Source organism: Geotrypetes seraphini, chromosome 5 (genome assembly GCF_902459505.1).
Source record: "Geotrypetes seraphini chromosome 5, aGeoSer1.1, whole genome shotgun sequence".
Lineage (NCBI taxonomy): Eukaryota > Metazoa > Chordata > Amphibia > Gymnophiona > Dermophiidae > Geotrypetes > Geotrypetes seraphini.
Genome location: NC_047088.1, coordinates 98,494,424 through 98,521,524, shown reverse-complemented (window position 1 = coordinate 98,521,524; position 27,101 = coordinate 98,494,424). Strand labels below are relative to the sequence as shown.

Here is a 27,101-nt window from a genome sequence, read left to right as displayed (position 1 = left end):
AAGAGATAGGTGCTAGACCAATGAGGGGGGGGTGTAAGGAGAAATGGAAGGGAGAGGCACAATAACAAAGCAGATGCCATATGGAAGAGGCAGAGAGAAGGCAGAAGATGAGGAAAGCAGAAACCAGATAACAAAGGTAGAAAAAAAATTTATATTTCTTTTCTTTGCTTTAGGATAAAGTAGTATATTAGTAGAATATTGTTTCTTTTTATACTTTAATAAAATAAGTTTAGTATAAAACTATTTGAGGCTTGTGTGAATGGGATCAGATGATTTGTGGGGGCGGGCGGGGACAGGGACAAGCTCACGGGGTTGGGCGGAGACAGGGGACAAATTTATTCCCCATGTCATTCTCTAACCTCATCTGATGACCACTGCTGTTCTCACCGGTGCAGTGATCAGCTGTGAAATGCAGTCTTAATCCTAGCTGTGGAAATCGTTGGATATCTAGAGATGTTCAACCTGTACTATTTAACTGGAGAACATAAAATATGGAAGATGGAACACCTCTAGATTCTCAGAAATGCACCTTGTAAAGGTTCCCATTACATAGCTTTCTAATAAAGATTTTCACCTTTCCCTCTTTCCTCTTGTAGGTAGAAGATTCAGATGATAATGAACCCCTGGCTGCCTTGGTGCACTCCAAAAAGTCAGTTTCTTCCTGTCCCCAGCTCCTCCCCATCTCAACAGCAATGAAGGAGAACAGGTCTTTTGACTCAGATTGCCAGGATAGGCAGATGAATGTGGGTAAAAGCCCTCAGAAGAGGAAGCATCTGTGCTCTGAGTTGGGTAAGAATCATGGCAGAGTAAGGAAGCAAGAAACAAGGCCAAAAAAGTATTGATGTAGTAAATGGTACTACTACACTTTTCTTATAAATAGTTTAGGGCAACTCTTAAATCCTTTTCTTCTCCTCCAGCTTCAGGTGTAGTGTGCACAGCCAGGTTGAATTGTAGCAGATCTGCTCAGCCTGCATGCTCTATTGTTCTCCTCTGTATCTCTTTCTCTATTCTATTTCCATTTTCCTATCTGATCAAGTTCTTTGTTGTTTTTTTCCTTGATACTTGAAATGACTGTAAATTGCCTAGGTGTTTAGCTATGAAGGGTAGTTTAGCAAATGTAATAAGCATAAACATATCTATAGGTCTGCAAGGTCCCCATGGGTTTAATTATTTCCCTCTTTATTATAACTATGGAGAATAAAGTGAAGTTGCTTATCTCTAGGGGATTATCCATAGACACCAGGGGAAGGTAACTACATTTCAGGTAATGAAGTTACTAAGTATTAGATTTAAAACAAATCGGAGAAAATATTTCTTCACTCAATGTGTATATTACAGCCGTAGCCCCGTTACCCAAACATGAGTCGCACAAACACTAACAAGAAGTCTGAGGAGGTAGGAGAATAAGCTTTTATTTATACAGAATTAGAGGTCTGCTTTCCTCACAGATCTCCCCTTGAGGGGTGGAGAAGGCTGTCTTTTCTTTGGCTTCGGGGGCAAGGGGTACCTGCTAATACCCTTGGTCAGATCCAAAGTGGAGATGAATTGAGCCTTCCTTAGTTGGTCAATTTACTCATCCATCCTCAGCATGGGCTAGGTATCAAATTTGGACACCACATTTACTCTACAAAAGTCAATACAGAATATTCCATCGGATTTCGACACCAGTACTATCAGCGAGGACTAGTAACGGTAAGACTCCTCTATGACTCCCATCTGTAACATGTCTTTGACCTCCCTTGTCACCGTGTGCTGTCAAGACTCAGGGATCTGGTAGGGTCATTGGCGGACAACTACAGGCTCCGTGATGATCTTGTGTGTGGCTAGATGAGTTTGCTCTGGCTTTATGGAAAAGACATCCTTGTTTTGGAAGATCAGATTCTCTGGAAGGACTGCAGCTGATCTGAGAATGGTATCTGGGTGGCTTTAGGTTCCCCCCTCACCCAAGGGGCTGAAGTCGTCCCGCTGGACCAACGCCGAGGTCATAGGAATCCATTTTTTTAGTAAATTGATGTGAAATATTCTGGTCTTGTTTCTCCGATCGGATTGAGTCTCTTTATAATTCACTGACTTCATAGGCTTTGCCATTTGCAAAGTAGTTTGCTTTCAGAGAAAGGCAGAAGGACAAGGACCTTGTCTCCAGGTTACAGAACTCTCAGTACCACCCGGGTGTTATACGCCAACGTTTGTCTCTGCTGGGCTTTCTCCAGGCATTTTCAAGCAGCTTCTCTGGTCTGTTTCATTCAGTCTTGCATCATGGTTATGAATTCAGCCAGGTTTCTTCCCTGGCTGGGTTCTTCCCAGATTTTCTTTACCATATCCAGCATGCCATGGGGCCTCTTCCTGTACAGCAACTCAAAGGGGGAGAACACCGTCTAACTTTGGGGCATCTCCCTGATGGCAAACATTATGTATGGCAGGAGTGAGTTCCAATTTTTCCCGTCCTCTGTTACAAACTTCCTAAGCATGTGCTTGAGGGTTTTGTTGAACCTCTCGACCAGGCCGTCGGTTTGAGGGTAATAGATCAAAGTTCTCCGAGTCTGGACTTGCAACAGGTTACATAACTCTCTCATTGTCCTTGACATAAAAGTGGTGCCTTGGTCTATGAGAATTTTATTTGGAATGCCCACATGGGCAAACACTTCCCACAAGATCTGGGCTACTGTTGTAATTTTCATATTGCATAAAGCACAAGTGTCAAACTCAAGGCCCACGGGCCAAATCCAGCCCACCTGACCATTTTATGCAGTCCTATGCACCCGGTGTTATCTTGTGGCTGGCTCCCTCCTCCTCATAGCCACAGTGTGCACAAAGCCACGTGCAGCGGCTCCTCGCACATCCCATGTCTCATCCAGAAGCATTCCCTCTGACGTTGCGACATCGGAGAGAAGGCTTCTGGTTCAGGCACAGGACACGTGAGGAGCCAATGCATGTGGCTTTGTGCATACTGTGGCTGTGAGGAGGAAGAGGAGGGAACTGGCCACAGGATAACACCGGGGGCATCGGGCTGCATAAAATGGCCAAGTGGGAGCCAGCTAGAAGGTAAGACACCCACCGGAGGGAGGCACAGCATGGAGGGAGGGAGACAACAAAGGTAGGGGGAATTATTTTATTTTCAATTTAGTGTTTGAATTGTGTCAATTTTGAGAATTTTAATCTGCTGTCTATATTTTGCACTGCTCAGGAAGAAATGCATTTGTTTCTATTTCTCTGGGGGTTGAACTGCATGCAGAGTCTTGAATCTTAGGGTTTCATTTGAATATATTAGTACTTTTAGTTTGTGGTCCTGTGTTTGCATAGAGGTTATCTGTGTTCTGGTAGGAATGAATGTTGAGAAGCATACAGTGTGCTTTGTGTAGTTTAATTTGTGGTTAACAATTATGTGTTAATAATATTATATTGTGTGTGTGTATATATGAAAAATGAATGGAAAAAATGGTGTTAGAATTAGTACTATTATGGGGTGGGGTCTGGGGCGGAGATTGGACAGGGTCTGGCCCACGACTTAGCCTGTGTTTTCGATTTCAGCCCCTTAATGTGATTGAGTTTGACACCCCTGGAATAAAGGGATCGCCTCTGGATACCTGGTGGCATAGTCAAGGATGACTAGGATGTACTTGTTCCCACAGGTCGTCCGCTCCAAGATCCCCACAAAATCCATAGCAATTATTTCAAAAGGGACATCGACTAGGGGGCTGGCACAAACGGAGCAGGTGGAACCCCAGTAGGATTATTCACTTGACAGGTGGGACAGGCTGACAAAAGAGGTCCACTTGCTTATAGATACCTGGCCAGTAGAAACGGGCTAAAATGCATTCTTGAGTCTTATCCCTCCCTATGAGGCCCCCTAGCAGGTGACTGTGGGCCAACTGTAGAACTTTGATCTGAACGATTGAGGGACTAGCAATTGTTCTACTTCCTCTCCCTGGTGGGGGCCCCTATCCACCCAATATACGAAGTCCTGTTTAATGATGAAATAGAGGGTTTTGAGCTTCCCTGAGCTTAGCCCTCTCGCTGGATGGTCATCTATGCTTACCACCTAAGCTCTTGCTTCCCAAAGGGATTCATCTTTGGTTTGGGCCCTTTTAAACCTTTCTGCAGTTTCCAGGTCATCCCCCATCCAGGGTTCGTTAGTTAAGCTCGGTTCTGCAGTTTTTTGGCTCTCCAGCTGAGTTGTCAAGTCCATGGCAGCTTCCAGGGTTCCGGACTCCTGCTCGGCTGAACTCAACCCCTGGCTCTGGAACTTGTTCTCACTTTCGTCTCAAAAAAGTTTTGGGTTATTTCAAGGAAAGAACTCTTGAGGATACTTGTCCTGGTCACTTGATTGTCTGGCAATCCCTTATTTCCCAACACCATGGGATAGGATGGCGGCTTCTCCTTTGTTTTCTTCGCACCCCATAGTCTGGTATCTTCCCTTCCCTGATTCTCTGGGATCTCACTCCTTTCCTTTTCTTCCATCTCTCCCTCCCCCTCCATGCTCTGACTTCTCCTCCCTAACCCTAACCCTTTCCCCCTTCCTTTTCCCTTGGTCTGGCATACTTTCCTCCTTCCCTCCAATCCCTGGCATCTCGTTTCATTCCCTCCCTCATCTTCTTTCTCCCTCCGGTTGGGTGTAGCAAGTCTCTCCCCCTCTGCTCCCTTTCCTCCTTCTGTCACCCAAGGCCTGGCGTCATGAACTTCTTCAGGCAGCAGCATTCACAATTCACTGCTGTTGCCAGCTTCGGGCCTTCTTCTCTGTCGGGTCCTGCCTTCATGGAAACAGAAGTAGGCAGGATCCGGCAGAGAGGAAGGCCTGAAGCTGGCAACAGCAGTGAATTGTAAATGCTGTTGCTAGCCGAAGAAGTTCATGACACCAGGCCGAGCACCCGGGGCAGACTGCTACTCTCCCCCCCCCCCCGACCCTCCTATCTCTCCATCTCTCCCTCCCTCCCATCATGAGACTCTAAACAGCACTGCTCTACTCTAAGCAGGCTGCTTCAGGGCTTTCTCCTACTGTGATTCCCTCTGGCACGTCACTGATGAGGGAAGGAGGGAGAGATAGGAGGGTCGGATCGGGTTGGGGGGGTGCCCGGGATGATGATGCGGCTGCTGCTGCTGCCAGCGAATCCAGCAAGGGTGAGGCCCCAAAGCACAGCACTGGCAGGCCCCCCCTGGCCATTTCGGGTCCTAGGCCTGTGCCTACTGGGCCTATCCTTTAATCCGGCCCTGCTTCCCCCCCCACCCATATGCCCTGACATCTCTCTTCCATTCCATGGTATGGTATCTCCTTTCCCTCCCTCTCATGTTCTTTGCATCTCTTTCCTCCTTTTCCTGATCTTCCTTCTCCCTCCTTCCCTCTCTCTCCCCAATTGGGTGCAGCAGCATTTCTCTTCCCCCTCCCCCCATTGGGTAGAGCAGTATCATCAGCATTTCTCTTCCCCCCCCCAATTGGGTACAGCAGAAGCAGCATTTAACTTCCCCCTCCCCCTATTGGGTACAGCAGCATCATCAGCATTTCTTTTAACCCCCCCCCCCCCCATTAGGTACAGCAGAAGCACCAGCATTTCTCTTCTCCCTCCCCCTCTAATTGGGTACAGCAGCATTTCTCCTCCCATTCACCCCCCCCCTTCTCACACACCCGGCAGATTCGCTACAAAGGCAAGTTGCAAGTTTCCCTTCATCGCTGACCTATCTCCCAAAGGTCAGCGACAGAGGGAAGCTTATAACTTGCTGCTTTTGCTTACTTCGGGCCTTTCTTGTTGCCGGGTCCTACCTTCGCGAAAACAGAAAGTAGGCAGGACCCGGCAGCGAGAAAGGCCTGAAGTAAGCTTCCCTCCGTGGCTGGCCTATCTCCTGCATGCTCCGGGGCTCTAATGGTCTTTGCCAGCTTCTCCTCCCTCCCCCCCCCCCCCCCCCCCAACATAACTTCCGGTTTCGGAGGGAAGCCGGGTTCGAGTCGCTTGCTGGGTTTGGTTTTGTTTAAAGTCCGGCGGGAGTCTTTCAGCGGCTCTTTAGGCAGCGCGTTAAGCAGTGGCGGCAACCTATCCTTAAAAACCGGTGAGATCCCGGAGGATTGGAAAATAGCAAATGTCACGCCCATCTTCAAGAAGGGCGCAAGAGGAGACACGGGAAACTACAGGCCGGTAAGCCTGACCTCAGTCCCGGGAAAGATGATGGAGGCACTGATCAAAGACAGCATCTGTGAGCACATCGAAAAAAATGGGCAGCTAAAACCGAGTCAACACGGCTTCTGCAAGGGTAGGTCATGCCTCACTAACTTATTGTACTTCTTTGAGGGGGTGAGCAGTCAGGTGGATAAAGGGGAATCTATAGACATCATTTACCTTGACTTCCAAAAAGCCTTCGACAAGGTGCCACACGAGAGACTGCTTAAAAAGATATGGAACCACGGGGTACAAGGGGAGGTCCACCGATGGATCAAGGTCTGGCTGGCAAACAGGAAGCAGAGGGTTGGCGTAAAGGGCCACTACTCAGACTGGAAAGGGGTCACGAGCGGAGTTCCGCAGGGGTCGGTGCTGGGACCGCTCCTGTTCAATATCTACATAAACGACCTAGAGGCGGGAATCAAGTGTGAGGTCATTAAATTTGCAGATGACACCAAACTATGCAGCAGGGCTCAAACCAGGGAAGACTGCGAAGATCTTCAAAAGGATCTAACACAGCTGGAAAAGTGGGCCGAAAAATGGCAGATGAGCTTCAACGTGGGGAAATGCAAGGTCATGCACGTGGGGAAAAAGAACCCGATGTTCACATACAAAATGGGGGGAACATCACTAGGGGTCAGCAACCTGGAGAGAGACCTGGGAGTGATGGTAGATGAAACACTGAAGGCATCAGCACAATGCGCCACGGCCTCAAGGAAAGCAAACAGAATATTGGGTATCATTAAGAAGGGTATTACAACCAGGACGAAAGAAGTCATCATGCCGCTATATCGTGCAATGGTGCGGCCGCACCTGGAGTACTGCGTCCAGTACTGGTCGCCGTACCTCAAGAAAGACATGGCGGTACTTGAGGGAGTACAAAGAAGAGCAACTAGACTGATAAAGGGAATGGAAAAACTTCCATATACCGAAAGATTGAAGCAGTTGGGACTTTTCTCCCTGGAGAAGCGAAGACTTAGAGGAGACATGATAGAAACCTTCAAGATCCTGAAGGGCATAGAAAAAGTAGACAGGGACAGATTTTTCAAATTAAGGGGCGCCACAAGTACAAGGGGGCACTCGGAGAAATTGAAAGGGGACAGGTTTAGAACAAACGCTAGGAAGTTCTTTTTCACTCAGAGGGTGGTGGATACGTGGAACGCGCTTCCAGAGGCTGTTGTAGACAAGAAAACATTAAATGGTTTCAAAGAAGGTTTGGATAGATTCCTAGAAGAAAAAGGGATTGAGGGGTATAGATAGGTATAGACCATTGCTCAGGAAATGGGCCTGATGGGCCGCCGCGGGAGCGGACCGCTGAGCAGGATGGACCTAGGGTCTGCCTCAGCGGAGGCAACTTCTTATGTTCTTATCTAAATTTGCTGGGCGGAGCACCCGGCTGAAAAGCGCTGGGGAGAACACTGACAATAGGTGTGTCATTCTGGACAAGTGGGAAATTTCCTCGTCGCCACAAGCCTCAGAAGGACTCCACTCCGGATTTTTTCTGTGATCCTTTTACTTCACTGGGAGCTTTTCTGCCACCTACAGTTTTTTCCTTTTGTACGTGAGCCTGAAGGAGCGTTTATGTTCTGCTCTCCCCTTTTCTTTATTTTATTCAGTGTTGGTTCAGTTCATATTTGGTGTTTATGGTGCTCAGAGCTTACCAATTTCAGTGTCTGTTCTGCCTGCGAGGAGGAAAAGCAGACTGAGGTCTGCAGCTGACATATCAATCTCTTGTGGTACCTGTTAGCCAGCCTGAACAAGTATTTTTGGAGCTTGGGGCTTTCTCCGCTTACTTTCCCTTACCTTCTGCTTAGTAGGGATTTGAGCGCAGGCTGTCGGGCTTCCGTAGGAGTCTCAGCGGTGTCTTGCAGGGTGCCAGCTGCATTTTTCGCCATCTCCCATTCTGGTATCACATCCTTTCGTCAGTGGTGGAGGGGGTTCAGTTACGGGCTGGCACAGTGAGCCCGCTCTAGATTTCTGGTACTGCTTTTGTATGTCCTGATTGGCTAGAATGATACACCTATTGCACTGGAAAAAGAAATTATGTTCTTACCTTGATAATATATTTTCCAGTAGATAAGTGTCTCATTATGGACTCCTGCCCTGTCCTTCCTGTGCCTGCCTACAGTCTTATTCTGATTGTTCGTCAAGTATGTATCTTGGATGCCAGTCAGCCCTTTGGGCCCTGAAAAATACTGTACACTTCCCCCTCCCAATTTGCGGTTTTAGGACTCGCAATTTCGATTATTCGTGGTTTCCTAAAACCGAAATCACCCCCACCTCCCGGGCCTCTCCGGACCTTACCTGGTGGTCTAGCAGTCTTTCGGAGCAGGAGCGATCTTCCTACGCTTCTGCCCCATGCAGATCACTCATCCAAAATGGCTGCCGTGAGTTCCCATCGTAGTTCTTCCAGTTTTCTAGCGTGTATTATTTTGTACTTGCATTTTCTGCATAGTGCATTACAGTTTTGCAGTATATAAATAAATTTTGTTATGTTGTGCATATTGTGTACCTTCGTGTTATTTTAGTCATAATTTTCTGTTTTCGTTATTTCCCTTTTGTTTCAAATCAAAATTTTCAATTTTTGATTAATTTTTAATTTTGTGCCTAAGGGCCCTGTTCAGCCTGGTCTCAGGCTGGGAGTGTTGACTCATTTTTGGTATACCATCTACTTGACCTCCCCGGAACTGAATCCTTTGACCTTGCGTTAGTGGTTTTCTTCCCATGTCCAAGCTGTAGCAGCTTCAAGTGGTGCACTCGATGCTACAGGGCCATTTCGGGCAAGGATCTGCATATCTTGTGTCTCCAGTTTCTAGGTCCTCAACATTGAAAAAATTCTTTCACACTCTGCTTAAAGTTGCAAAAGAGGTTGCATAGAGCCATGAACTTGAGGTTTGAGAAACTTTTTGGGTCAACTGCATCAACTATAGCTTGGAGACTCCAACACTGATGCTCAACGTATACCGCTGTCAACATCTGCATTGGGGAAGCTTTGTAAAAAATAAAAAAGAAAGCTAAGAAGCATAAACATCTCCCCTATGAAACAAGCATCTGCATCATCCCAGGCATCATCATCGACACACTGATGCCAGATTGCCATCTCTGCAATTGGTGTTTCCTCTTGAGACATACCTCGACATTAAGGTCCCCAATGCTTCGACACACGACGCCTAATGTATCGGTACCAGCGCTTTCTCTGCAAGAACAGCTGAAAGTGTTGTTGCAATCACACTCTATGCAAATTACTGCACTGATACACCCAGTCCAAGCAATACCCTCGGACTCCAACAGACATCAATCTCTGACACCACGATGTTGAGTATCTTAGTCGAGGAGACGTCCATCTTCTATGGAGCACACATCATCTCAGTGTCCATCTTGCCACTCAGCTCAACATCCATTTCGGCATTCTCCTCAACACTCTACATTTGCAAGGACTGACATTGAGGAATATGACTCAGACCTGTCACCAAGCTCTTCTAGTGACTAACTGACTTGTCTGCAGATGAGTTCTATGGTATTCCTTTTGATCTATCTCCTCCACCTCATAATCGAAGGTCGCCTCTAGAAAGTCTGTGGGGGGGGGGGGGTGAGTTGAGTTTTTTTTTAATACAAATTTTATCAGACAAATGAGGCAGGCACTTCCGATTAATGAGGAATCCGAGTCAGAGCCATGAGCAGAGCTCATGGATGTTCTTGACTGCAAGTAGTGGCCTAAGAACTATATAAAGGTTCTTCTGCACAATCTTATGAAGCAAGCCTTATTCAAAAATTGGGAATCTCTACTTTCTGTCCCAGTGGCTCCAAGAAAATTGGATACTCTCTACAGAATCCAGTCATACCCAAGTTTTAACAAACCACAGATCCATCACCAGTCCTTGGTTGTGGAATCTGCTTGCCTTAACGTTCCAGAACCTATGCAAATACTCCACTAGGTAGAGAGGGCAGAACACTTCTGGGCACAATGTGTTTCAAGGCTCCATGTTGGCTAATAGAATATTAAACTACTATTTCTAAATGACATTTTATATGAAATTGCTCATCCAAAAACTGTCATCTTTTGATCAGTACATACCATCAGAATATCTCAATGATTACCAACATCTGACCAATGATCAAGAGATTAGAAAGTATATGGTATGTTCACCTTTGATGCTTTTGAAAGTCTCTCATACATAAGAACATAAGAATTGCCGCTGCTGGGTCAGACCAGTGGTCCATCGTGCCCAGCAGTCCGCTCCCACGGCGGCCCTTAAGTAAAGGACCAGAGCCCTAACTGAGTCTAGCCTTACATGCGTACATTCTGGTCTAGCAGGAACTTGTCTAACTTTGTCTTGAATCCCTGGAGGGTGTTTTCCCCTATGACAGCCTCCGGAAGAGTGTTCCAGTTTTCCACCACTCTCTGGGTGCAAAAGAACTTCCTTATGTTTGTATGGAATCTATCTCCTTTTAACTTTAGAGAGTGCCCTCTCGTTCTCCCTAAATGCCAATGTACAAGGTCAACTCTCCAACATACCCTGTATAGGAGATGATCTTTTTGGAGATCTTATAAAGGAAGCTGCTTGAAAGATCAAAAAACATACTGTCTTCATGATCACCTTGTCTTCCTCCAAGTCAACCCAGTACCAAGCACCAAGGAGGTATTCTACTGCCTCCAGATGTTCCACTTACTATGCCAAGCGGAAGTATTGCCAACCTTCCACATTCATTCTCTCTTCAAATCAAAGGTGACCTAAGCAGCAGAGGCAGTAGAAGACTCAGTCACAGCTTTCAATCCAAACAGCAGCAGTCTTTTTAATTTCATACTAGAGAACATTGCCATAATTTCTCAACCTTTTCTTCAGACTCTCCCCATAGAAGGTCGACTTGCTCACCTTTCTCATCAGTGGTCCCTAATAACATCAGATCTCTAGATCCTTCAAGGCGTGAGTCAGGACTATGCCCTTTGTTTCCAGATTACACCTCCAAACCATCCTCCAAGAGAGTCCCAATTTTAGCTCCCATCAAAATACCCTCCTTTGCCAAGAGCTCTCAGCCCTCCTCCAGCTCAATGCCATAGAAAAAGTACTTCTGCAGGGGAGGGACTGAGGATTCTATTCAAAGTATTTCCTCATACTGAAAAAGTCTGGAGACCTCTGTCCAATTCTAGACCTCTGAGCTCTGAACAAATACTTGGTGAAGGTGAAATTTTGATTGGTCTCTCTGGGAACCTTATTACCACTGTTGGAGGAGAATGACTGGCTCTGCTCTCTAGATCTCAAAGAAGTCTACACACATAGCCCCATTTTCCCAGCCCACAAGAAATATCTTCGCTTTCGAGTGGGAACACGCTACTTTCAATACTGGATGTTTCCTCCTAGGATTCGCAGTCAACTATGAGATATCGCATATAGAACCCATTTGAGAGTTCATTGGGGCCTTCTTAGACACGACCCAAACAAGTGTCTTCTTGCCTCAACAGAGACTTGATACTCTGCTTCAAATGTGTCTGAAAGTCTCCTCTTGTCAACACATAACAGTACATCAAATGCTGCGACTCCTCAGCCACATGACCTCTATAGTACATGTAACTCCATTTACCTATTTACATCTCAGGGAGCCACAATTAGTCAGGGGGAGTGTGTGGTGCAGTGGTTAGAGCTGCGGCTTCAGCACCTTGAGGTTGTGGGTTCAAATCCCACACTGCTCCTTGTGACCCTGGGCAAGTCACTTAATCTCCCATTGTCCCAGGGTGAGTGTGAGCCCCATTGTGACAGATAGGGAAAAATGCTTGTGTACCTTAATGTAAACCACTTAGACTATAAGTGGTATATAAATACTACTATATATAAATAATCCACTTTTGACCCAGTGGTCTCATGCCACTGGTCTTCTATCCCAACAGATCAGAGTAATCTTGCAACTTTGACAGTCTCTTCAGTGGTAGTAATCACCAACCAACCTCTCCAGGGCCTTCTATTCCAAGCACCACCGCATTCCATGCTCAGATGGGGCGCTCATCTCGATGGTCTCCCAAAAGAGCTTCCCATATCTGTCTTCTCAAGCTTTGAGCAATTTCCAATGTTAAATTAAATAGCACTCATCCACACAGACAACCAAGTAACCATGTACTATGTGAACAAACAGGGTGGAACAGGGTCTCACCTGCTGTGTCAAGAAGCGATCAACAACTGGTCCTGGGCGATTCCTCATAACATTTTCCTGAAAACACTTTAGCAGAAAAGCAAGACATTTTAGAAGACAAGCTGAGCAGACTTTTACTGCTGCACAATTGGTCACTCAACTCCAACACCCTTGCAGATATTTGCACATTGGGGAACCCCAGAAGTGAATCTCTTTGCTTTCCCCTACATTTGCAGATTTCCATTCTTCTGTTTCAGACTCTGTACTACCAATCATCTGGATTCGGATGCCTTTCTCCACGAGTGGCGAGATAAGTTCCTTTATGCTTTCTCTCCAGTTCCTCTACTCTGGGAAATCTACTCAAACTTCACCAAGAACAAGCCACCATGATTCTCATAGCATCGCTTCAACCACAGTTCCTTCTCCTCCTATAGCTCAGTGTAATAGAACCCATCACATTTCAAATCTTTCCACCTTGCTGCCACAAAACAGGGCTCTCTCCTCCATCCCAGTCTATGTTCATTAACTCTTACAGAATGGTCTCTCTCTCCCAACCACTGAATACCTTTGCAATATCTGCTCCAGTGTCGGCCATCATTGAAGCCTCTAGAAAACCTTCCACAAAACACTGCTATCACTTCAAATGGATTCGTTTCACAATCTAGTGTAATAACACACTGAATCCAATCATCTGTCCTCTTCCATTGGTCCTAGATCAGGGGTGTCAAAGTCCCTCCTTGAGGGCCGCAATCCAGTCGGGTTTTCAGGATTTCCCCAATAAATATGCATGAGATCTATTTGCTTGCACTGCTTTCATTGTATGCTAATAGATCTCATGCATATTCATTGAGGAAATCCTGAAAACCCGACTGGATTGCGGCCCTTGAGGAGGGACTTTGATACTCCTGTCCTAGATTATCTTCTACACCACATTGAATCTGGCCTAAAAAACTACTTCAGTCAGAGTTCATATTAGTGCTTTCCACACCCAACTGGACAAAAAACTGTTGTCTGTACATCCTTTGGTTTCCAGATTCATGAAAGGCCTTCTCCACACCAAACCTCCCATCAAGCCTCCTCCTGTGAGTTGGGACCTTAATGTTGTACTTTCCACTGTGATGAAGCCTCCATTTGAACTGCTCTCAACTTCATCTCTAAAGCATCTCGCTTGGAAAGTAGTCCTCGTATCTTACACATCTGTACGCTGAGTCAGTGAACTTCAAGCACTTTTTTCAGATCCATTTTACACAACATTCTACCACGATAAGGTGGTTCATCACACTCATCCCAAGTTCCTTCTGAAAGTTGTCTGTTTCTTCTAAACCAATCCAAGTTCTCCTGGTCTTTTTATTTCCAAGAAGCAGCACTCCACACATTGGACCTCATAGGTATTCTAGTCAACTGTTCCTGTCTTTCAATCCAAATAGACTTGGTTCTCTTGGTGACAGAAGTTACATCTCTATGTAACTGGCAGACTGTATCTTTTTGCTATGCTCAGGCTGAGCTGACGTTTCAAGGCTGTGTCACTGCACATAAAATTCGAACAATGGCAAATTCAGTAGCTTGTCTACGTTCCACTCTCATTGATGACATTAGTAAGGCAGCCACATGGTCCTCAGTTCATACCTTCACATCCCACTATTGTTTGGAGAATCATTTCAGACAGTTCAGCCAATCAGTTCTATAAAATTTATTTTCCATTTAGATGCCAACTTCCTCTAACCCTTTTTGGATTTGCCAGGCTCATGGTAGTTGTCAATAACCCTCTTCTCAGAGGCATGATCCTGGCAGCTAGGGAGTCCCACATTTGAGAGTATGCTGTTTGCTTGTCCTCGGATAAAGCATAGTTACTCACCTGTAGCAGGTGTTATCCAAAGGTTGCAGGCAGATATTCTCACAACTCTCCCACCTCCCCTAGTTTGCTTCTTAGTTCTGTTACTGAACTGTATGTCCTGTAAACAACATTATGTGGGAAGGCACTCGCCCATGCACGGTACAGACAGTCTCAAGACCTTTAAAGTTACAGTACACTTTTGTACTGTCCGTACCAGGCTCCATGGATGATGTAACCCACATCTGAAAATATCTGTCTGCTGCTCTCGGATAGCACCTGCTATACAGGTGAGTAACTAACTATGCTTTCTCTGCAGACAGCACTATGGAATGCAAGCATACTCCTAGATGAGACCCTATTTAAGAGTCGTGATTAATAGTCCCACCCAAGTGGCTCAGTGAAAAATCTGGGAGGAGGATGAAAGGAATGACAATAGTTAATATGTAAATAGATTACGTAAACCTGCTTATCCAAAAGCTGCATCTTGAGCAGAAGATTGGTCTAAACAGAAATGTTTGATGAATGTGTGACTAGTCGCCCAAGTAGCTGCTTTGCATATGCTTTGCATATGGAATCTGTTTAAAGGTTAGCTGTTAAACTTTGGCATGAAGGTTGTGTGGGTCAGTGTGTTCTAGAGCAGTGTTTCTCAACCTGCGGTACGCATACTTTAGGGGGTACGCGGAAAGCCTGTTGGGGGTATGTGGGCTGCTTGCCCGCTGCCCCATTTACTTACCACTCTCCAATACTGCCGCAACTCCAGGATGGGAAGTGTCAGGTGCGTGCAGCGATTGCACTCCGCCGGCCCACAAGCCTTCCCCCCACCCATGTCAATTCTAACATCGTAGGGAAGGTCACCAGATCAGCCAAGCAGTGATTGGCTGGCCCGGACCTTCTCTCCAACGTCAGAATTGACCATTATGTATTAATAAGATTATATTGTGTGTATATGAAAAATGGATAGAAGAAATTGCATTACAATTAGTAGTATTATTATGGGGGTGGAGTCAGGGGCGGGTTTGTGGCGGAGTTTGGCCAGGGTACTCGGTTGGTATTTGTTGGGCTTAGGATGTAATTGGCTTGAAAAGGTTGAGAAACACTGTTCTAGAGGCTCCATGTCTTGAAGAGTATAACAAAACCAAAGTTTCAAGCTTATTAAGTATTTGATATCCCGCCTATCATTACGTCTAGACGTAATGCATTCAGAAACTGAGCATGCCAAGATTCTTTTGAAAACAGATGAACCTAGGGTATTCAGGTTATATGATACAAGGAGTTGGGTAGATGTTTTGATATCTTCTGTGCAATCAATGTAGTAAAAGAGACAAGGTGTCGTATGAATCTGAATACAATGGGATAGGATGGTAAGAGGGTTTTTCCATAAAGGAGACAGTGCAGATGGCTGCAGAAAAATGTCATTTTGAGGTCTTGAACAAAAATACATGAGGATTGTTGTGACAGGGTAGTTAACAGGGTCATTTTGAAATGTCACCTATAACATGAAATGTTGACATTTAGAAAGAATTTTCGAGCTACATGTTTTCTTGAGGCTGTAAGTACTTGCTTTAGGGGTTCCAAAATGGAGAGAGGCTTGATCAAGTTCTGTTTGTCATGGATAAGATCATGGGGTAAGGATGCAGAACGTGACCATGGTCTTGTGTTAGTAGTGATGGGTGTTGACCCAATGGTATTTATTTAAGACACTTGTAAGCCCGCATAGCAACCATCTATGTGGATAACAACGATGCATACATAATTAGAACAAAACATTACATACATAAACAAAACATAGCAAATTACTAAAATAACAGCATCCAGTAAACAACTTACACATGTGCCTTAAAATAAAAAGCCAAGTAATTACAAGATTACAAGACAGTTGATGTGCTGACCTGGTTAGATTTGGTGTTTATCTTGGTCAATGACTTGCACCTCTGCGGATCTTCTGAAGAGCCTGGGTATGAGAGAAAATGAAGTAAAGGCATAAAGTAGGGAATAGTGAATGCATCTAGTGCAAGTTTGTGTAAAGAGGAACACTGCATGTATTTTGTGTAGCCCTGTGAAGCAAATATGGAAGGTAGGTCCCGTAAGTTGAAAAGCATATGAACAGTGTTTGGGTTTAGGGACCACTAGTGAGGATGCAACTTGCAGAGATTCTACTATGTGATTTTGTTATCCTAGAGGATAAGTAAATTGCAGAGTTATCTTTAATTGTATTGCCACATTTCAATTCTTAGAGCTTCCCAGAAGAGTGCAAGGAATCCTGAGCCCTCTTGTTCATTTATGTAAAACAACTACCACCGGCAAACTTTTGATGTCCCAATGAAAATCTGGGTTTTTGTTTATATGTTCCAAAGGCCTTGAGTTTTTAAGTGATGAACTCCCCATCATGCAGTAGATGTGCCCATTGTTAAAATTAAGTTGTGGAAGAATTAGTCATCCTTCAATGAAAGATGTACTCCAATTGTGACTGAAATCTGTTTGCTGAGGGGCTGAAGATGCTGGGTCCAGCATATTGAGAAGACATTGAAACTGCTGTATGCAGTCTGGCTAAAAGGATTACATACACTTTTGCTGCCATGTGCCCCAGAAAGAAAGTGTGAGCCATAGTTAGGTGGTTAGAGCCAGATGACTATGGACCAGAGCGACCAGGGATCCAATCCCACTAACACTCCTTGTGGCATTGGGCAAGCCACTTAACCCTCCTTTGCCTCAGGTACAAACTGTAGATTGTAAACCCTTTGGGGATGTTCCTGAACTAAGACTGGAAAGGCATGTTTAAAAAAAACAAAACCCTATCAACAGCTTGATGCACATTTAGGAAGAAGTACATGGGGATTAGTTTGCAAAAGGTCAAGTGACTTTTGCTCTACTAAGCTAATTCTTTCTTTCCTAGATGAAGATTCTGGAATGGATCAGAAGAAGCCTTCTCCAGAATCTGCTCCAAGAAAGACTTCCAAGAAGACTTCAAACACTGACCTATCTTCTAGAAATTCAGCTTGCGAGGGGGAGAAGTTTGCAAGAAATGGGAAAGGTGTGGGAGGGAAGGATTCTAGTGTGGAGATGGAAAAAGGGAAAAATGAGGTAGATAGTGAGGAAGAGATGATTAAGGAGGAGGACAATGGCCTAGAGGTGCCCCCTAAGGGACCAGAATTCAGTTTCAAGCCTAACAGAGCCAGGAAAAGGGTGTCTGGCCATAACCAGAAAGAGAGGGGGACATGGAGAAGCAGCAGCAGTAGCAGTGAAGAAGATAAGAAGGTAAGCACCAATAAGAAGAGAAAAGCAGCTATAAGAAACAGCAGCAGAAAGGATAGAAAAATAACTGCCAACAAGAAAAGAAAAGCAGCAATGAGAAACAGCAGCAGCAGTGAGGAAGATAGGAGGATAAGCCCCACCAGGAAAAAGGAGACAATGAGGAGCAGCAGCAGTGAGGAAGATAGGAGGATAAGCCCTACCAAGAAAGAGGAGACGATGAGAAGCAGCAGCAGCGGTGAAGAAGATAGGAGGATAAGCCCCACCAAGAAAGAGGAGACGATGAGAAGCAGCAGCAGCAGCAGCAGCGGTGAGGAAGATATAGGAGAAAGTCTCAATAAGAAAGAGAAGGCAGCAAGGCAAAGCAGCAGTGAGGAGGATAGGAGGAAGAGAACAAAGAGCAGCAGCTGTAGTGAGAATGATAAGGGGAAAAGTCCCAACAAAAAAGGTGAGAGGACTAGTAGTAGCAGTGAGGAAGATGAAGGAAAGCAGACTATCTATAGTAGCAAGGAGGATCAGAATAAAAGCCTCAAAAAAGAAAAGGAAAGGAGGAGCAGCAGCAACACTAAGGAGAAAAAGGGTGGTGGAAGATCTGAAGCTCAAAAACGTCATTCACAGCAGGGAAGTTCTTTAGATGATTCAGAGAATGCATCCGAGGAAGAAGAGATCCAGAAGATCCAAAGAGGAAAGAAAGACACTAAGGTAAGAAATTTGGGGTGGAGGGAATCCTATAACAGACTTGTTTAACAATTATCCCTAGCTCCCTAAAGATCTAGTCCTTGACTCCCAGTAAAGCTTCCTTAAAATCACATCCCAGTCAGATTTCTGTGAAGGTCCCTAAAATTACAAGTGACATTTGTTCCCCAAAGGGGTAGAATTGCTGGTGTCCTTGCTCATTAGTACCTTCCTCCCTTCTACTGCACAGTCAGGTCCTGCTTGTGGAAAGGATGAGCACCCCTCCATCCGGCGGTTAAAACGTTGCCTACTAGCCTGTGGAGTCCGCAGAAACTACAAAAAGCTCTTTGAGGGGAAGCGTTCAGTGAAGGCCAAGGTGGAAGTACTTAAGAGAGAATTGGCGGATCTGGGAGTGAAAGGTGAGTCAAATTGATTTTCCACACATTGTCGATGGTAAAGCCAGGGATTAGTACTAAAAATGTACTTCCCTTTTTCATGTCCATTTCTGCAAAAGGTAACCCTACACTGGAAAAGTGTAAAATTGTGCGACTGAAACGGGAGGAAGCTGCAGAGCTGGCATCTCTGGACACCAGGAACATCATCTCTACTGAAGGTAGGTGGGCTGGAATAGGTGCATTCAAAGATCTGTGTTCAAGTTGGGTTTCAGTAATGTAATAAGTAAAGTGTAAAGATATTCTCAACATAGGAATATGAAATGTATGAAGCATGAATCAAGGAAAATTGGAAATTGTTAAAGATCAAATGGGAAAAAAACAAAATTGTTTTGATAGGGATCAGTGAACTCAAATGAACAGGGCAACTTTCAGTCAAACGAGCATTGGATCTGCTACTCTAGTCATGAAACAAGACCTACTGATCATTATTGGGGTCTTCAATGCAAAAGTAGGAAGTACACCTGAAGATGCAGTAGTTGGGAAAGCACAGCATTGGAGAAAGAAATGAAGCTGGTGATAACTTAGTACAATTTTGCAAAATAACTGTCCAATCATGAATACGCATTTCCAACACCACAAACGTCACCAGTACACATGGACCTCTCTAAATGGCATGTATCGAAATCAAATTGACTACATCGCCATAGGACAGAGATGGAAATCTGCAGTTTTGATTGCAAAGGACTAAACCAGGAGCTGATTGTGGAAGTGACCATGAGCTTTTGAAATGCAAGATCAAAGTAAATCTGTGCAAGAAGATCATTAGAGAACTCCCAAAATATGACATTGAAAATATCCCATCAGACTACTGGATAAAACTAGACAACAGATTTGCCTGTTGATACAGGAGATAGAGAGCCTGAAGAGTTATGAAATGATATCAAAACCGTAATCAGTGATGAAGCTAAAAAAGCACTGCAGAAGAGCGAGAGAGAGGCAAGAAATCGCCTTGGATCTCGGAGGAAACCAGAAAAGTAGCAGAACGAAGAAGACAAGCAAAACTTTTCAGTTATAGAGGAAAAAGTATCACAAATGAGCCGAGTATTTAAACATCAAGTTCGGCAAGACAAACGATGATATTTGTCAGAAAATTGAATTGGAACATTTAAACGGAAAAAAACAGATTAGTGTATTAGGATATTAAGAGATTGCGGCAGAAATTCCAGCTTCTATTGGGGATGTTTAAAGACGCCAATGGAATGATACTGAATGATTCAGAAAGCATTACAAAGAGATATAGAAAGGATATAAAGAAAATTTATTTATTTTTTTTACTAATTCTTTATTCATTTTCAAATTTGACAACAAGTGCACAAAATAATATAATTCAACAAGTTATTACACAATAGCACTTTGATAATATAAAGAAAATTTATACAAAAAAGGCAATGAGGATAACGTTGGGGAAACTGAACTGGAAACTGGCGCCGAAGAAGAACCAAATATTTTTAAAGTCATAGCAGCAATTAAACTTTTATTGAAAACAAGCCACCCATATTGATGGTATTCCAATTGAATTAATCAGAGGCCCTCACTCAACTGTATCATCAGATTTGGAAGGAAAAAATAGGGCCAACCGATTGGAGATCACCGTTCATATCTATACTTAAGAAAGGTGACGTCAAGGACTCTAACAACCAAAGAACGATTGTATTAATTCCACACACCAGCAAGCAAAACATTGCTGAAAATAATACAGTGAAGGCTACAATCATATGTTGAGCAAGAACTACTCGAAGATCAGGCTTGTTTCAAAAAAGATAAAGGAACAAGAGACATTGTCAGAAAATATATGTTGTTTTTCGGCACAATGTCTGATTAAATGGATTCTACCTGTTACCAAAAGTACATAAATCAGTGGAACAACCACAAATATTTTCTTCTCTAAGAGTTCTGATTTTAGAGAAAGTATACAGGGGGAGGAGAGGAGGGGAGTTCAGTAGATACTTGTCCCAAAGGGAGCAGAAATGGATTTACAAACTTAATACTCTGGAAGTCTGTGAAGGAGTTGGTTAGACCAGTGTTCTTCAACTTTTTGACACCTATGGATCAGCGGAAATAAAATAATTATTTTGTGGACTGGCTGTTGAAGAACACTGGGCTAAGTCGTGGGCCAGACCCCACCCATCTCTACCCAATCTCCGCCCTCATAATAGTACTATTTGTAACACCATTTTTTCCATTCATTTTTCATATATACACACACACAATATAATCGTATTAACAACACATAATGGTTAACCACAAAATTAAACTACACAAAGAACACTGTATGCTTCTCAATATTCACTTCTACCAGAACACAGATAACACCCATGCAAATACGGGACCAAAAACTAAAAGTACTAATATATACAAACAAACCCTAAGGTGCAAGACTCTGCATGCTGTACAACCCCAGAGGAAAAGAAACAAATGCATTGCTTCCTGAACAGACAGCAGATGTAAATCAATCACTAAATTAAAAAATAAAATAATTCCCCCTACCGTTGTTGTCTCCCTGCTTCCATGCTGTGCCTTGCCTTCGGGCCAGCTCCCTCTTCCTCAGTGCTGCAGTACACAAAGTCGTGGGCAGCGTCCCGCGCCTCTTCTGGAAGCCTTCCCTCTGGCTTTGAGAGAAGGCTGGTTTAGGCGCAGGACGCGTGGAGGAGCCTCTGCCTATGGCTTTGTGCACTGCAGCACTGAAGAAGAGGGAGCTGGCCCAAAGACAATGCCGCATCGATTGCACTGTGGACCAGCAGCTGAAGAGCACTGTCTGGGGCCCTGATGCTTGTGCCAGCACTGTGGACCATCAGGAAATTTCTGCGGACTGGCACCGGTCCATGGACCGGTGGTTGAAGAACACTGGGTTAGACTATTAGATGACTCTAAGTCTTTAGTGAGAAGGATGTAAGGGAGATGGGCCATGCAAGAAATAATGGTGAGAAACTGAAGGAACCCAACACTAATTTTCACAGGATTATTCTACATATTGTAATGATTAGACGCCTTTTCTACATTGAAATTATAATTATGGGAAGGGGGTTTATAGTTATAATATAAGTTTAATCAATATTTATGAATATAGCATATATATATATATATATATGTTAATTTTTGATTATAATATCTGTGAATAGGGTGGGTGGGGGAGGGGGATAATTTATGTACTTCAGATAATAGAAAGAATTTCAAGTGATGTATATGAATTAATTGATGTAATATTGTATACATTACATTACATTAGTGATTTCTATTCCGCCATTACCTTGCGGTTCAAGGCGGATTACATCCAAACTAAAACAAAATTACATTCAAAATTTGAAGGAATAGAATAAGCGATGACATTGAATTTTTAAGGTAATATATATTGGGTAAAGAGTTACCAAAGGGAAGTGGAGGTCTTTAGGAGATAAGAATAGGGTGAAATTATGGGTTTTAGATAACGTTTGGTAGATAAAAGAATATTAGTGAGATCTAAGGGTAAATAGAGTGTTGGATATTGACTTGGGATTGGTTGTGCTGGATAGGTTTTATGTGTTTTTTGAAGAGTATGGTTTTAATGTTTGCGGTGCTTCTGGATCTGATTGCTCAGTCTTTGCATGGATTGAGTTTGGATGTCAAACCTCCTCTTGCTATTTCTATTACTTCTCTCAAAAAAGGCGAACAGAATGTTGGGCATTATCAAAAAAGGTATCACTTTCAGAACCAAGGAGGTTATTCTCCCGCTGTATAGGGCAATGGTGCGACCACATCTGGAGTACTGCGTTCAATACTGGTCGCCGTACCTTAAGAAGGATATGGTGATACTCGAGAGGGTCCAGAGAAGAGCAACAAAAATGATAAAGGGCATGGAGAATCTTCCATATGCTGAGAGGCTGGAGCAGCTGGGGCTCTTTTCCCTGGAAAAGCAGAGACTTAGAGGGGATATGATAGAAACTTACAAGATTATGAAAGGTATAGAGAAGGTAGAGAGGGACAGATTCTTCAGACTGGCGGGGGCAACAAAAACTAGAGGGCACTAAAAAAAATTGAAGGGAGACAGATTCAGAACAAATGCTAGGAAGTTCTTCTTCACTCAGAGTATACTTGATGGAAGATGAAAAAATGAATAAAGAATTGGAAAAAAAAAGGATTATTCTACATAAAAGACAATATATCTCCTTAATTATATTTAACATAAAAATTATGTAATTTGATGTGCTCAGTGCCCATTCAACACCAGTATAAACAAACTGCAAGATACACAGAACCATAATGGAAACATCAATGCTCCCATCACAATGCCACCACCAATTTATCCATAAAAGTTAGAAAACATATTTCATATGAAATTAGCTTTTCATCATCTATGAATCTAGTGTTCCACTAGGTTCAAATGCGCTCACCAGTGACCAAAGACCTACACATAGCTATCCTGAACAGTTTGTCTCCACCCTTCAACCCAGTCTGAGTTTCTCTGACGCTTCATCAAGATGACTAGCTACATAAATGAAACAAATATGATCATAATCAAACCATGCCAATAACACATCATACTACAGAAATCAAGTTCAAAGCCTGACTTTTGAACATTAATATTATATTGTATTAACCGGCAAGTTGACTGAAAAGAGTTCTCCAATTGTAGAATCGTTGAGACAGGATAGAGAGCTTTTTTTCAACCAACTCGCCGGTTAGTACAATATATTAATTACACTGGCCAATATTCATTTTGGTGCCTCAAATGTTAGACCTGTTTCTGGGTATATTTGACCTGCTGATTCCAAAAAATGGCACCAGTTTTTTCCGATTGGCTCTAGGTTTTGAGATATAGGACATGTGCCATATACCATTCTTCACTCTGCTTGCCCATTAAAAAATCTGAATATTTTAATGTAGTATTTAAATTAATATCTTAAGAATGAAAAACATTAAAAATTGAAAGAAAAGAGTACAACATGAAAGTCTACTTATTTCATACCAAAAGCACACTTACAGCCCCTCCCCTCAGCCTGTCAGTTTTTTCTCTAGCAATGAAGGAATTCGAGACGAAGGGATGGAGGGCAGACAAGTGTGGCTGCATTCCCCTGCTGTCTACAGAGAACACCTGTTACAGATAAGCAACCTTGCTTTCTCCGAAGACAAGCAAGGGATATGCAGGCACATTTGTTGGTGGGTCCCAAGCTGAAAAACTGAGAACACTGGCAGAAAAAAATGGTCACAGTGCAAACAGGCTTCATAAGACTGAATGACCAAATCGAACATCTTGTGCTAAACTCTGATTCAGCCAACAGTGCTTTGTAAAAGTATGGACAGAGGAAAAAGGTGCAGCCCTGCAAATATCCTGAATCCTTTAGGGGCTGTATCTACAAGAGATTCCTTGATAGAACAAATGTTTAACCAACTTTATTTCAAATGCAAATTCTTATCAAACTTTTAGGAAGTCAATCAAAACTTCCCTCTTTGATAAATTTCCTACTCCACTCCTGCCTTGATGTATTTCTAAAACTTCCAGACAAATTTGATCAACCTTAACATGCTAATGTAATTTTGAAAGTTTTTTGTAATATCGCTATCTGTAATACAGTCTCTTCCTCTGAATTGTTTGTGGTATTGCGGTATATAAAAATAAAGTTATTATTATTATAAATTTGCTATGGAAGAAGCTGTAGCTTGGACTTTAGGAGCTTCAGTTGTACCAGGCAGTGGAATTTGTGCTCTTGTGTAGCAAAATTTGATGCAATGTGCTATCCAAGAGGAGAGAGTTCTTTTTGATGCCAGTTTTCCTTCGGTAGCTGGATTAAAGGAAACGAAGAGCTGATTTGTCTGTCTTAAAGTTACAGTTGTCTTGAGGTAGAAAAGCAATGCTCTTCTGCAGCCTAACGTATGGAGAGAGTGCTCCGCTGGAGAGGAATGCGGAGGAGGAAAAAATGATGGTAACATTATAATCTGGTTAAGATAAAAATCCATGACAACTTTAGGAAGAAATTTTGGATGAGTTCGTAATTGTACTCTATTAGGAAAAAATTGAAGATAAGGATAATATGTAACAAGTGCTTAAAGTTCACTCACTCTTCTGGCTGAAGTTAAAGCTGTAAGAAAAACTTTTCCACATAAGGTAAGAAAGCTTCATCGACTTGTCGACCAGTACTCCCAAGTCTCTTTCCTGGGGGTCTCTCCAAGTACCGCATCGGACATCCTGTAGTCTTGTATAAGATTTTTGTTACCGACATGCATCACCTTACACTTATCCACGTTAAACCTCATTTGCCATGTCACAGCCCATTTCTCAAGCGTGTTTATGTCACATTGCAGGTCTTCGCAATACTCCTGTGTCTTCACTACTCTGAATAACTTCGTATTGTCTGCAAATTTAAATACCTCACTCGTTTTACCAATTTCCAGGTTGTTTATAAATATGTTGAAGAGCATGGGTCCAAGCAGCAAACCCTGTGGCACTCCACTCGTGACATTTTTCTAGTTCGAGTATTGTCCATTCACGCCCACACTCTGATTGCTACCTGCCAGCCAGTTTTTAATCCATGTGAGTATTTAACCCTCGATTCCATGGCTCACAATTTTTCAAAGTAGTCGTTCATGCGGAACCTTATTGAACGCCTTCTGAAAATCCAGATATACAATGTCGACCGGGTCGCCCTTGTCTATCTGCCTGTTTACTACTTAAAAGAAGTGCAGCAAGTTGGTCAAACATGATCTGCCTTTGCTGAAACTGTGCTGACTGGTCCTCATCAGCCCGTGTCCGTCAAGGTGATCAATTATGCGGTCCTTTATCAGCGCCTCTACCATCTTTCCCGGTACAAAGATAAGACTCTGGTCTGTAGTTTCCAGGATCACCTCTCAAACCTTTCTTGAAGATCACCACCTTCCAGTCTTCCGGAATCTTTCCCGATTTGATCGACAGATTGGCTATTAGTTGAAGCAGTACAGCTATAGTCCTTTTCAGTTCCTTGATGACCCTCGGATGGATGCCATCCGGTCCCGGGGATTTATCACTCTTAAGCCTATCAATCTGCCTACATACCTCCTCTAGACTGACCATCAACGCTGCCAGTTTCCCGTCTTCGTTTCCAGAATGTAGCCTGATGGGTTCTGGTATGCTGTGTATATCCTCTTCGGTAAATACACACACAAAAAATGTGTTCAGTTTGTCGGCAATGGCTTTGTCCTCCTTTAACACTCCCTTTATTCCATAGTCATCCAACGGTCCCACCGCTTCCTTCGCAGGTCGTTTCCCCTTAATATATCGAAAGAACGGCTTGAAGTTTTTCGCTTCCTTGGCTATTTTTTCCTTGTAGTCTCTCTTGGCCCCTTTTACCACTTTATGGCACCTGCATTGTTGTTTGCGTTTATTCCAGTTTTCGTCCATCTTTGACCTTTTCCATTCCTTAAACAAAGTTTTCTTGTCTCTGATCACTTCCTTCACCTCTACAGTGAGCCATGCTGGTTCTTTGTTCTTTTTCCTCTTGGATTCCTTGGTGATACGTGGTATATATAAATTTTGTGCCTCGGTGACTGTGTTCTTAAAAAGGGACCAAGCTTGCTCTAGCATTTTTACAGTGCTTATGCTCTTCTTAATCTTCCCCACCATGAGTCTCATCTATAATAATAAAACCCTAAGCGCGCATGCACACTCCCACTTGCGTGTTCTGTGATCAGTAGGGCCCTGGCAGGTAGGAGTGCGCATGCGTGCCTAGGGTTCTGTTTTCCAGTATACGATGGTGCCCTCGACCCTGCCCTGATCCCCTCAGAAGCTCCCATATAATCGTCGCCCCCCCCCCACCCGAACCCCTGTTGACCCTCCCACCCGACTCTCCCACAAACCTCAAGCCTCCAGCAGCGTCCGCAGCACTCCAAACACACTGTCTTGTGGCCCTATAGCGCTCCAATTTCCTCTGCCGCATCCATGATGACATCATCAGAGATGCGGCAGAGGAAGTCAGGACAGCAGAAGGCCATGAAACAGCAGCGCTGCGGATGCTGCCGGAGCCGGGAGGCTTGTCGGTCGACTCGCAATGGGTCAGTGGGGTCGGCTGCATGGCGGCGGTAGTGGGTGGGGGGAAGATGGAAACATGCTTCTCAAGGGTTATAATGCAAAGGGGGATGGGAGGGAGGCAGGCAGGCTGGCTTTGGAGGGTGGGGGTGGGACAAAGTCATAGGAAGGAAACACTGGGGGCCACTAAGGACATAGGAAGGGGCACTGGGGGCACTAAGGACATAGAGAGGGTGGATAGGGACAGATTCTTCAGGCTGAAGGGGTCAACAGGCACGAGGGGGCATTCGGAGAAACTGAAGGGAGATAGGTTCAGAACAAATGCAAGGAAGTTTTTTTTCACCCAAAGGGTCGTGGACACTTGGAATGCGCTACCGGAGGAAGTGATAAGGCAGAGTACGGTACAATGGTTCAAACAGGGATTGGACGGATTCCTGGGGGATAGGGGGATCGTGGGATACTGAGAGAGGTTCTGGGATGTAACTCAGGTATAGAAAGCTAACCAGGAAATAAGTATAGAAATCCAACCAGGTCGTGGATGTGCATGACCGGAGGGTTAGGACTTCGATGGGAAGATAGGACTCAATGGGAAACCAAGGTGGCAAGGGGGCCCCTTCTGGTGACTCAGACAGGCCGTGACCTGTTCGGGC

General features: G+C 44.0%; 1 protein-coding gene across 1 annotated transcript in view; it reads left to right on the top strand.

Moving 5' to 3' along the window:
* Positions 1-27,101, top strand: part of HIRIP3 (HIRA interacting protein 3) — an 83,230-nt gene that overhangs the window by 31,757 nt on the left and 24,372 nt on the right. The window contains exons 3-6 of the mRNA XM_033947107.1: positions 597-789; positions 16,994-18,051; positions 18,275-18,443; positions 18,539-18,637. Coding sequence (XP_033802998.1) covers positions 597-789; positions 16,994-18,051; positions 18,275-18,443; positions 18,539-18,637 — 1,519 coding nt within the window. The remainder of the gene's footprint in view (positions 1-596; positions 790-16,993; positions 18,052-18,274; positions 18,444-18,538; positions 18,638-27,101) is intronic.